Source organism: Mesoplodon bidens, assembly GCF_964165515.1.
Source record: "Mesoplodon bidens genome assembly, chromosome: 10".
NCBI classification, from domain to species: domain Eukaryota; kingdom Metazoa; phylum Chordata; class Mammalia; order Artiodactyla; family Ziphiidae; genus Mesoplodon; species Mesoplodon bidens.
Window position 1 is genome coordinate 95,426,130 of NC_138172.1, and position 13,236 is coordinate 95,439,365.

The following is a 13,236-nucleotide window of genomic DNA, read 5'->3' on the forward strand; positions in this document are numbered from 1 at the left end:
ATTTTTGCTTTAAGGAGTCATACATGTTTTTAAGGAAATTAAGAGTGAAAACAGTCTTTTATTATATACCCATGTGTGTGCCATTTGCAATGCTCTTCTTTCCTTCCTGAAAATCCAGGTATCTATCTGATGTACCTGTATATGTTATATCTGATATACCTTTATATATATATATATATATACACATATGATATAGCTATCTGATTCCTTTCAGTTTGGCAGATTTTCTTTATTATTTTTCTTAGTGCAGGTCTGCTGGCAACACATTCTTTTTCTCTTATCTGAGAAATATTTTTATTTCGCTTTCATTCTTGAAGGATATTTCCTTAATATAACACCCTGTGTTGGCATGGGTTCCCCTTCCCCTTTTCTGCTCTTGTAAATATTTTATTCAGCCATCTTTTGGCCTTCATATTTTCTTCTGAGAAGTCAGTAGATATTCAGCTTAGTGTTCCTGTTGAAAGTAATACATCATTTTTTTCTGACTGCTTTCAGTATTTTCTCTTCATTCTTAGTTTTTAGCTGTTTGACTGTGATTTGTGCCTATGTGTGCTTTTCTTTGTACTTAACCTGCTGAGGTTTCTATGCTTCTTAAATGTGTAAATTTTTTTCTTTTACCCAATTTGGGGAATTTTTCTCAATTTTTTTGTTCCATTCTCTTTCTCCTTGTGGGACTTCAGTTACATTTATGTTAGACCTTTTGCTACTGCCCAAGGGACTCTCTTTTTATTCCATCAGTATTTTTTCTCTGTTCTTTGTATCAGTTCTGTCATTGTTTACTTACTCATTTTGCCATTTTCAGTGTGCCATTAGGTACATTAGTAAATATTTATTTCAAATATATTTCAGCTCCAGAATTTCTTTCTTTCTTTTTTTTTTTTTATGATACGCGGGCCTCTCACTGTTGTGGCCTCTCCCGTTGCAGAGCACAGGCTCCAGATGCGCAGGCTCAGCGGCCATGGCTCACGGGCCCACCTGCTCCGCGGCATGTGGGATCTTCCCAGACCAGGGCACGAACCTGTGTCCCCTGCATCGGCAGGCGGACTCTCAACCACTGTGCCACCAGAGAAGCCCCAGAATTTCATTTTTTTATTGCTTCTTTTTCTTTGTTGAAATTTCCTATTTCATTCATTACAAGCATATTTCCCTTTACATCCTTGAGCATAGTAACAGCAGCTGCCTTGAATACTTTAGCTTTAATTCCAATGACTTGAGGCTCTCCGGGTCATTCTCTTGTTTGTCTTTTCTCTTGAATGTGGGTCATGTTTTACTATGTCTTTATATGTCAAGTAATTTTGAATTGTATTCTAGCACATTATAACTGGATTATAGATTTTTAAAATTCTTTAATAGCATTTTTTTCAGTAATTCATTTTAATTACATTTCATCATTTTCTTTTCTAGTTGTCATTTCTTTGTCCCATGCATTCCTTCTGTTTTCACTTGTCTTCCTCCTAAAGTCTATTCTCAAATAGTTCTTTTGTGAACACTTGTGGATAGTAAAGCGTTAGCTTTATTATGCCATAAAATATCTTATTTTGCCCTCATTCTTGGATGATGGTTTACCTGGGAATTAAGTTCTAGGTTGATAGTTCTTTACTTTCAATACTTCGTGCCATTGTTTACAGTCATCACCTGTTGCTGGGGAGGAGTCAGCTGTCATTTTAATCATCATACTTTCTGAGGTAATCTGCCTTTCTTTTTGGAAGCGTTTAGGATTTTATTTGCATTGATAGTCTGGGATGTGTTTTTATCTTCCTCTGTTTGTGGTGTGCACTTTCAGCTTACCAACGTATTTTTCAGTTGAGTTGTGCAAAATCACTGGCTAAATTATCGGAGTAAATATTGATGCTCTACTGTATTGTTTAGTGATGGTGACTCCTTTTTTTCTTTCACATAATCCTAAATGTATTAAAAAAAATTTTTGTCATACTCTCCATTGATTGATGTCATCTAGAATGAATTCATGTTCCAGTTGTGTATTTCGTTGGTCTTATAGATATATTTGGTATATTTTAGAATTTTGTTTTTGTGGCCTCATTTTAATTAGAAAGTTTAACATTTTTCTCCATTTTGTTTATCTATCTAGTTCTATACTTATTTTCCCTTTATTATACTTTATAGTTGCTTTCTAACTCCTGGGTCCCCAGTCTAAAACCAGGTCTACATTAGAGTTTCCAGGTTCTTTGTTCAAAGTGGTATTGGGAGTATTGCAGATTCAATAACAAATCCATTCAGTAACTTTGTTCAGATCTTAGTTAAGAGGCTATTCCTTCCCCCTTCCCTTCAACTAGGCAACAATGGCAAGTGAATTTTAGCCAAGGCCGCAGGTGGTATCAGTGTTTTCTTCCCCTTCAGGAGGGGAAGCCCATTCCAATTGTTGGCTTTAAGCCGTGAGCATAGCTAATGATCCCCTTGTGGAGCCTTTTTAGTCTTTGTTTCCTCAGGAGAAACTCCTACCCATTAATGGGTGCTCAAGGACCCAGAGCTTTGCAGGGCCAGAGCTGTACCCCTGCTCAGTTTTGTGTCTCTTCTCAAAGATTATCTTGTGACTTACTACTTTTTTAAAAAATAAGTAATTACATTGTATACTGTATTTGGAACAAAGGGGCTGAGTCAGAATACCAACTTACATGAGTCTTGACTAGACATCCAAAATGCTGTTTCTTAATGTTTTGTTATTCTTGTGTCACTTGACTCTTACTCTTATTAGTAATATTGCACTTGTGAATTCCATTGTCTGAGTTTTAATATCTAGTAGGACAAACACTGAGTTATTTTTTTTAATTTTGTCTTGATCAAAATTCTGTTTTTACATATGAACTTTAAAATCACTCTTTCTAGTTTTAAATATTCGTTTGGAGTATATCGTGAACCTCATTACATGTATATATTAATTTTAGAAAGATTGCTATTTTTATGCTGTCAAGTTATCCAGATACCTAAAATACTCATCTATTTACCACTTCTAAGATATCATTCTGGAGCTTTACTTGAGCTCTTTACTCTTGTTTTATAATTTCTGTAGTTATTATGACTGATATGTCTATATATTCCACTTCCTTTCTCTAGCTGGTTATTACTAGAAAAGAAGTTAAAATGTTTTTCTTAAATTCAGCCAGTTTTCCAAAATAACTAGTTAATTCTAAAAGCTTTTAGTATGTTCCATAGTTTCCTATGTATATAATCAGAGCAACTACAATTAAGATAATTTTATGTCTTGTAATATTTATACTGGTTATCTAGTTCTCTTATTAAGCTTCCTATTTTCTTATTTTATTAAACTAAAACCTTCAAAACAATGTTTAACAGTTGTAGGCATCTCTATGTTCCTGATTTTAATGGTAATGACTTCAGTGTTTCACTGTTGAATGCCCTGCTTGCTGTATTAGATTTGGAAAAAAGTGTGTCATACTTAGGTAGTTTCCTTTTATTTTTATTTGAGATTTTATTAGGAGTGGTAGCTGAAATTTGTCAAATACCATTTTAAATCATGATACAATCACCGACAGTTAGCCTTTTAACAAATCGGATTCAGTTTACTTTTTTATTTAGTTTTTCTTTTTTTGCATCGATACTTATAAATATATTTCTTTATGCTTTCCCCCTTTTGAACTGTCTTTGTCAGTTTTTATTAATATCTTATAAGCTTTTAAAATAAATTGCATACCTTAATAATTACCTTTTCCTCTTGTATTTCTTTTGTGGAGATAATTTTGTTCTAGTGTTTCATAAATTAATAATTGAGTCTCATATTTAAGTCTGTATTGTCAGTTTGCCAAAACACTTTTGGAAACGAATATATAGATATCCCATAGCACATACTTTTTAGTATAATTCTGTTAAGTACTTCAGATGTTTTTATATGAATTGGATATTTTTTCAATATGTCTCCATGTCTTTGTGTGTGTATGTGTGTGGAACTAGATTTTTACTGTATCCTTTTGAAAACACATTTGTTTCTTATTTAGTATTTCATTTTTCTTCCACAAGTCCCTCTATACTTTTGGTTAGAAGTCTTAATTCTAAATATTTGTGTAGATACGTTGGAAGGATTTTTATAGTTTTTAGAGTATTTAAGCATTAATAATACTTTGGGTACATTTATGAATGATTTCTATAGGATACTGTGAATCTGGGTTTTGTTGTTGCTTAATATTGCCCTTTTTGCTATTTCATGAATTCTAGTAACTTTTTTGTAGCTACCCTGTGAGTTTCATCTTGGGCTTGGTTCGATAATGTTTGAGAGTGTTTGGTAATTTATACATATATGACTATAATAACCAGCTTTTCTTCCTTCCTTTTTTTTTTTTTAAACAGTTACATGGGAATTGGTCTTTCTGCTCAAGGTGTGAACATGAATAGACTACCAGGTACACTTGTAATTGAATTACAGTACAGTCTTATGGCTAACTCTGGCTAAAAATGTCAAGTAATAATTTGGAGATAGTTAAGTACATTAATCTTCTATATTTTTAATCACTTATGAGTTCAAAGTCGAGCTGAATGGTTTTAATAAATTTTATGCTATTTAGCAAAACATAACAAGTATACCATGCATTGTTTTGTTTTGTTTTGCTTGTTTTTGTTTTGTTTGTTGGTATTTTTAACTTCCAGTACGTAGTCATATCAGCTACTTTAAATGTTTTAATGTGGTTGGTTCTGTTTCCTACCCAGCACATTCCTAGCTTTTAAACCATTTTTAGTTGTTTTAATATTCTGGGAATGTAGACTGATAGTAAAAGTAAACTAAGAAAGGTGTGAATTGAGATAGGAGAACTGTTTCCTAAAACCATTAATCATATGGAAGTGATTCTTCAATTATATTTTCTGGTATTCTATTTACTAATGTTAAAAATTAACCTTGGAGGAAATTTTTTGATAATTGAAAGAAACGTCTTTTGTTATATTAAAGTGTGTGTGTGTGTGTGTCTGTGTCTGTGTCTGTGTATCTGTGTGTGTGTGCTTAAACCAAATCAAAGCAAAATTCCTTTGGTCTATTAGCAAAGGAAATATGCATGGAAAATGTGTTTTGGTATGTTTGTTTGCATTTTCTGGTAGGAGTCCTCTCTGTTTAAGATATATTTTAGCATTCTGTGTGGTGGATTTATTTTCCTTAATGTGGTAAGCAGTGTTTTATATAGAAATTATGTACTGTAATTGTTGAGAATTTAAATGTACTTTTGGGAATTTTATCTTTGTACTATCTGTTGTACTATTCTTGCTTAGCTTGTTATAATCTTAGTGAATAGCTCTAGTATAGAGGAACCTTACTTTTCACTGTAAATATACTGGAACTTTCTCTTTAGGCTGGGATAAACATTCATATGGTTATCATGGTGATGATGGACATTCATTTTGTTCTTCTGGAACGGGACAACCTTATGGACCAACTTTTACGACTGGTGATGTCATTGGCTGTTGTGTTAACCTTATCAACAATACCTGCTTCTACACCAAGAATGGACATAGTTTAGGTACTAAGATAATGAATTGCATGTTAAATAACCAGATGTTACGATTATTGTACTTACATCATGGTAGTAATATTTTTGTGTAATTCTCCTTTATGAGTAGATGCCTCTGGAAATTATTTCTTTGTTCCTTCTAGGTGGAAGCTGAGGAAATGGTGACAATTTAAATCTGAAGTATAATAGACACATATTCAACTAAAACCCCTAATTTTTTACAGTGAAGGCCACATTGTATCACATATATAGGACTAACTAGAAATAACCTCGTACTCAGATATTTATTCTAGTAGTAGAAATGCTAAGTGTTTTCTGCTTTGCTTTGAATAAGGCCTGTCACAGTATGATCCAGTTCTCTAGGTAACAGGTGCTTAGAAAAAAGAGCTGTCAGTTTTTAGTATAGTATGGGGGTAATGACAAAGCGAGAAAAAGCTTGATGCCCCCAACCAAACGAAGGGCGTTGACATACTGAAAAATCAGGCCTGCTAACAAAGGTTGATAAAGGATGGTGACTACAAGTTAGTTCTGCAAAAGGGAGCAGAATTAAAGTGAGCAAATAACAGCAAAACTATTAAAAGACAGGTGGCAAATAAATAGATTAATGAAAACATGAGGAAATCTATCCATTGTAAGACTAATAGGAAATCAGGGGTTTTAGTTGAATATGCATAATACTTCAGATTTTAAATTGTGTATAATTGTTACGCTCCCTTTTCTTACAAGTTGTTTGTTTTTGTTTTGTATTAAAGAAAGTATAAAGGATAGCAAAACTGATGCTTTAAAAGTAAAAAAGTTTCACATTATTTTACTGTTTGAAACATCCTTGATTCATGGCAAATTATTTCTGATGAGGTAAAGTGAAAAAAGGCAAAAACTAAGTAACTCCAGAAGGCAGAAAATTCCGTTTGCTTATTAATAGTATTTAAAAATTAAGCTGCAGATGGTATGCTTAGACATATAGTAAATGTTCTTTAATATAATACAAAAACTATTCTGTAATTTCATAGTAGAAAATTCTAAATTTTGGGCTACATTGGTAATAGTCTTTTTTTTTTTAGTGTCTCAGCATACTCCTTATATAAAGTTACTGTCTTCTTCATATTTACATTCGGCTTAAAACTTTTCCTTCTGATTATTAATATTGATTCTGAAGTCCTGTGCTGTCTAACTTAAAGGCTGTCGCAAGTCCACAAAGATTCTTACATTCTTTTCGGTACAAGAATGTTGATAAAGGTCGCCATGCAGATTATATGTATTTGTGATTTGATTGCTGTGGCAAACTGGTTTCCAGCAGGATACAGGCATTTTAGTGTATTTGTTGTTAGTGCTCAGCTCTGACTTACCAAAGCAGTTCACTGGCATAGTCTTCGTTGGCTTGGCTGCTTAAGATATTTGCGATCTTAAAGTAAACCAGGAGAAATCTGCTTTTAGGTATGACCTTTGGTTCAAAAATGCAAAAGACGACATTTTTATTTATTTATTTATTTATTTATTTTTTGTGGTACGTGGGCCTCTCACTGTTGTGGCCTCTCCCGTTGCGGAGCACAGGCTCCGGACGCGCAGGCCCATCGGCCATGGCTCACTCCGCAGCATGTGGGATCTTCCCGGACCGGGGCACGAATCCGCGTCCCCTGCATCGGCAGGCGGATTCTCAACCACTGCGCCACCAGGGAAGCCCAAGACGACATTTTTAAAACCAAAATTAATCTTTTTACAGTTTTCAAACTTTATTCCAGAGAAGAAATTTTATTTTAGGAGATGAGAAGACCATAGGTGATGTGATATTATTTTTTTCCTATTAGATTTTCACAAGTATTTACACTGAAATTTTCTTCTGAGTAAGGAAGCTGTTTTTATTTTTATTTTATTTATTTATTTATTTATTTTTGTGGTACACGGGGCTCTCACTGTTGTGGACTCTCCCATTGCGGAGCACAGCCTCCGGACACGCAGGCTCAGCGGCCATGGTTCATGGGCCCAGCCGCTCCGCGGCATGTGGGATCTTCCCGGACCGGGGCACGAACCCATGTCCCCTGTATCGGCAGGCGGACTCTCAACCACTGCGCCACCAGGGAAGCCCAAGGAAGCTGTTTTTAAAATGTGAGATGCTGTTTAAGAAAAGGGTACCTAATGATAGGATCTCATTCTAGAATTAAGTCACTTTGAAACATTTGGCATTATTCATTCATAAATTTAGTAAATATTTATTAAGGACATACAGAGGCAGTATAACAGTGGTCAGTATGGGTTCTTTAGTTGCCTGGGTTTATCTCCTGGCTTGGCTGTGTGACCTTATGCAAGTTACTTAACATTTCTGTGCCTCAGATCATAAAATCAGATCACTCACTATCAGATCACTACCTACCTTATTATTAGAGCAAACCAAAGTGATGCATGTGAAGTTCTCAAGTGATTGTCCGACACATAGTGAGTATTCACTAAACGTTATTCATTCTTGTTGGCCAGGTGCTGGGGCTGCAGTGGTAAAACATTGGTGAGCAGAAAGTGTTCCACTGGAACAGAGGCCAGCAAGCTGTGGTGGCCCATGGGCCAAATCGGTCTCCTGTCTGTTTCCTAAGTAAAGTTTCATTGGAACACAGCTACACCCATTCACTTATGTACTGTATATGGCTGCTTTCCTGCTACTGTAGCAGAATTGAGTAGTTGAAACAGAGACCACATGGCCTAGAGAGCAGAAAATATTTACTTGCTGGCCCTTTATAGAGTAGTGTGCTTATCTCTGGTCCAGATTCTAGCATCTAGAAGATAAGAAATTATTCAGTTACGCTTCCCTTGTATTTCCCAAAGTGGATAATTTCTGCCCCAAGGCTGATACATCTTTAGTTTCTGTCTCATGAAGGTTTTCAAAATATATATTTGCTTACCATATAAAGAGAAATGGAAAGGTTTTTGAGAAAATAATTAAAGGAGAAACATTTCAGTATGCAAGTTAATTTATTTGAAATTTAAAAATTTTGTTTTATTGATTATCATTCATCAACTGAAGATAACTTTTCAAAAAGCCTCTTGATAATCAGATTAGGAAATAGGGGAAAAATTATTTTCTGTGTAAAATTTAAATAATTACACAACTTGTTAAAGTGCCATCTTTGTGGCCTGAATATGTGTAGGTTGTGGATGCTGTATTTGGCAATGTTCAAAAGTATTAATCTATAGAATTAAGTTGGGTTTTTCATTAGAGGTGTTGGTAAAGTAAGGATTTCAGTAATTACTGACAGAAGGGAATTTTTGCTAAAACAATATGAATTTAGACAATCTTTATCAATAGACATTTTTGAGGAAGATAATTGATTAGACTGCTGTTTTATGAAAAATGATAGAAATATGTATGGTCATATTTATTCTTGCTGCTTTCCGTGTTCTTTTTAGTTTTCTGAAATTTTTAGAATAAATTCTCATATTCGTTTGGCCCACAGTCAGTTTGCTTTCTATTTATTAATGAAGCTGAAGGTAATCCGAATGTTTTACGGAGGGTGGGGGGATCTCCAGCTTCACTTTTCCTTTTGACAAGCTAGCATGAGTTCACTGGTTTTTAAAAGTCATAAAAACAGTACTTTAATTACAAAGCACTGCTTTTACCATTTATTTAAAAACATGTACAATAGAGATTTATAGTCACTTTGCCTTTTAACTTTATTACTTTAATAGAGTCAGATAGTTGTGTTTTCTGGTGATACAGCACAATTATAGAGCCATAGACTCTCAAGTGGGAAGAGAGAGACCTTAAAGATAATATAACAGGAGGGCCCTCCTTTTTTAGAAGGCGATCAGCACCGCAGCGGCAGTGGTGCTGGCGTGGCTGTATTTTGTGTCAATGTGTGTTTACACTGGAAGAGCTTTGCTTAACTGGCTCACCAACACCGCCCCTCCCGTTCTTCTAGAGCTCAGTCTTTGCAAACGTATGAATGAGGTCCTACAGAAATATTTGGTTTGCTTATTACCTTATTTTCAGCTAAGTAATATATTTGAATATTTGGAGGGAGGTTACACCATCACTTTGGGATGTCAGTAGATGTATTCCAGTGATATTGCCATTGTTCAAGTATATTTGGTACATGACTGTTGAAATTACTGTCAGCGGACATTTAAGAGAAATTCTCAACTGTATAAATCTTTGTCCTTTGAAGGAGGAATTAAAATTTTCTGTCCAGAGTAGTCAAAGCTCTGAGAATGTACTTTTATAAGATTTTTTTTAAAGGAAACAAAAATACTATATTTTCTATTCACCCACCCCCCATTTTTAACAGAAAATCTTTCCTTTCCCCTCAACGTTATTTAAAAGATAAATATAGGTAAGGAAGATTAAATAGTAAGGTTGGATAAAGCAGCTTAGGTGTTAGTGAGAAAAAAATTAGTCTTATTATTTTATATTTAGCTTTTTAATTTTTTTCTTCCTTTGCTAATTTTTCCCTGCTTTTTAGTTAGAAATTCAGCTTGTCACCATACTCTGCCTTTGAAAAACAGCTTCTAATGCCACTTTTTTTTTCCTTTTTAGGTATTGCTTTCACTGACTTACCGGTAAGACATAATTTCTTGTAAAAGTAGTTTTGTATTTTTAATTAAAAGTATATAAAGACCAGTACTAATCATGTTTAAAATGCAGTCTTATTGGTAATTAAGTTTATATGCCATGCCATGCATAGGCTAGAGCTCCTTTCTCAAGCTACCATTGGTCTGGACCATCAGAAATTAACCTCCAAATTGCACTGGACACCATTGCCCAAGGGAACTTAGCTGTAGCTAAAAACGAAATGGGAAATGATTATTTAAAATACACTTTTTAGTATCACTGTGGATTCATTCGAAATATGTCTCTTTGGTATTGTTGGACTTTGTGGTAAGTGGCTGTACAACAATTCTAGTCATTTACTAATTCAGTGTATATTGAGTGCCACCGTGCTGCAGGTTCTGTGCCTGGGATACATTATTCAACAAAACAGATAAAGGGCTCTGTCCTCTTGGAGTATTCAAGCTGAGGAACTTAGAGAATAAATAATGCGTTAAAAATATTTTTAAAGGATTTAAATACTTTTTAAAGAAAGAGAAACAGTAGAGCTTGGGAGTACCAAAGACAGAACACACGTGATATAATTTGCTCACCTTTGCTGGAGGTAATTCTTGAGCAGAGACTCTTGAGGAAGTGAGGGAGTTAACTAAATGGACACAGAGACCAAGCATGTTCCAGGAAGAGGGAATAGTTAGGGGAATGGTACTAAGGCAGTAGCATATCTGGCGTGTTTGAAGAATAGCATGCAGGGAGGTAGAGAGACATGAAAGCAGTAGGAGGTGAGTCAGATACGACGACAGGGAGGACGAGGAGATCATCTAGACCTTGAGGGACATTGTAAGGACTTGGGCATTTACTCTGAATGAAATACAAAGACACTGCAGAGTGTTCGTTATTATGATGTACTGGGATGAAAAGTAGACTGCAGGGGGAGTAAGGGTAGAAGCAAGCCGACATGTGAAGGGCTATTGCAGAAGTTCAGGCAGGAGATGATGGTGACTCAGCATCACTAGAGATATAAGAAGTAGTTTGATTCTACATACCTTATTCCCCAAATCTAAGGCTCTGTCAATTGTAATATGCATCATTTGTAGCCCTCAGGGCAGGGGTGGTGGTGGAAACGAACAAACTAATAAACTACGATGAAGTACTTTCTTATCATTTAGAATTTATATTTTATATTCACTGAATGATCTCTTCAGGTATTTAAATTTTTAATCAGTATCACATTACACACCTAAAAATGTTACAGTAAACAATATAAATTGATTAAGGTTTTCCCCAAACTTCTTCATGTTCAGAGTCCAACCTTTTAAAACACTTGTTCAGAGCTAATGTCTGTGCTTTTCTACGTGATATTGTCTTCTCTGCCATTAAGAACATTTCTTAAGAGTCCTCCATTATGTCTCTGGCACTTTCTTCCAAGCTCCTGACTGCATTGTGCAGGGTTTCATATGCTCACTTTCTTCATATGACCAGAAGGTATTAACTAAAGGTTTTCTGACACAACAAGGACTCTGACATGCCTTTCTCAGTTGGTCCATAGTGGCTTGTTGACTAAAATGTCTTAGGAATTGCATTTATCCAGCTGTTTGACCAGGAAAAACAATCAAGACTCAAGAGTTTTTGGTGAGCTCATCCTTCAGCAAATTCACACCTATGCAGGTGGTGACCAGTGCTGCCTCATGACAGCTGCCCGAACAGACGTAAGGTGCCCGTGATTATAAGATACACTCCAGCTCTAGAAATGTTTTGAGAGAGATGACAGGAGACTCAAAGGCAGAGAATAGACACCCTATCTATAGGTTATTAATCTTTCTGAAGAAAAATCCTAGAAAAACCAGAAGAAATCCAAGTTATAATAGAAAACAAGCCAGGGAAAATTTGGAGTCTTACAGATCAGAATTGCTCATCAAGAGGTGTTATTTGATAAGCAGTAATGGAAGAAGTGTTTATCTTTTTGAAAAAATATATAGTGTTAGGATTTTGTCTGTATACTACAATAGGTTCCAAATGGATTAAAGAGTTAAATGATTGATAAATAAGATTTTTTAGAAATCTGAGAGCCAAGAGAATTTTCTGATGGATTGGATGTGAAAATGTAAGAAAGAGGATTTGACTTCAAGATTTTGGGCCTGAAGAATTGAAATAATGGAGATGCCACTTACTGATATGGAGAAGGCTGTATTTTAGGTGGAGCACTTTTTTGAGGGGGGGAGTCTGGAGTTCATTTTGGATAAGTTAAGTGGACTGGTCAAGCATGCAGTTGGCTGTACAAGCCTGGAATTCAAGAGAGTGATCTGGGCTGGAGATGAAAATTTGGGAGTCACTGGCATTTCACTGTTTAAATTTCAAGTCATGAGACTGTTGGAAGTCAACAAGGGAGTATGTGCAGGCAGAGAAATGGAGCAAGGGCTGAGTTCTGGGGCGTGCCGTACTGGGGAGAAGAGAAGGAACCCGCAACAGGAAAGTGAGGAACAGCGATCAGAGAGGTAGGAGGAAGACTAAGAGCTGGGTGTCCTCACAGCCGACTGAAGAAAATATATCCAGAAGGAAGGGGAAATTAACTGTGCCACATGCCACTGCAACATACCACATAAGACATGGCTGTCGATCAGTGGGTTTAGCAGAGTGGAGGTCACTGGTGACCTTGTTGAGAGAGTTTCAGCAGAGTGACGGAGAAATCCTGACTGGGACGGGTTTAAGAGAGAATCGGAAGAGAGAAGCTATTATAGAGTATGGACAGCTTTGGAGGATTTTGACCACAGTGAGGAGTAAAGAAGTGGGATGTGGTAGCTGGTGGTAGAATGGGGAACAGTAGGAGGTTTTTTGTTAGATTCAGCAGGGTGTTTGCTGATGAAAACGATTCAGTAGCAAGAAACACAGTTGATGTTGTATACAGAGAGGAAAAGTAGCAATGATCATACCCTCGACTGGGTGTCGAGGGAAGTGATCCAGTGTGTTCAGTGGAAAGGGGAGGCTTTAGAGAAGAGCGGCTGGGGTTGGGGGGGGCGGGGTGTGGGTGCGGGCGCAGGTAGGCAGGTTCACGTGGCTCAGTATTATTGCAGGGGTTTTGCTAAGGCTCCGTTTCGGTTGGAGTTGGTTAAAGCAGGGGCCCCCAAACCCTGGGCTGCGGACTGGTGGCGGGCCGTGGCCTGTTGGGAACCGGGCCGCACAGCAGGAGGTGAGCGGCAGGCGATCGGTGAAGCTTCATCTGCTCCCCGTCGCTCCCCACCG

The 13,236-nt window shown here is 36.3% G+C and overlaps 1 protein-coding gene across 1 annotated transcript in view; it reads left to right on the forward strand.

The window, feature by feature from the left end:
* The window catches only part of RANBP9 (RAN binding protein 9), a 90,648-nt gene that overhangs the window by 49,340 nt on the left and 28,072 nt on the right, over nt 1-13,236 (forward strand). Inside the window, exons 3-5 of the mRNA XM_081245705.1 lie at nt 4,321-4,373; nt 5,310-5,477; nt 9,988-10,010. Of these exons, the coding sequence (XP_081101831.1) occupies nt 4,321-4,373; nt 5,310-5,477; nt 9,988-10,010 (244 nt within the window). The remainder of the gene's footprint in view (nt 1-4,320; nt 4,374-5,309; nt 5,478-9,987; nt 10,011-13,236) is intronic.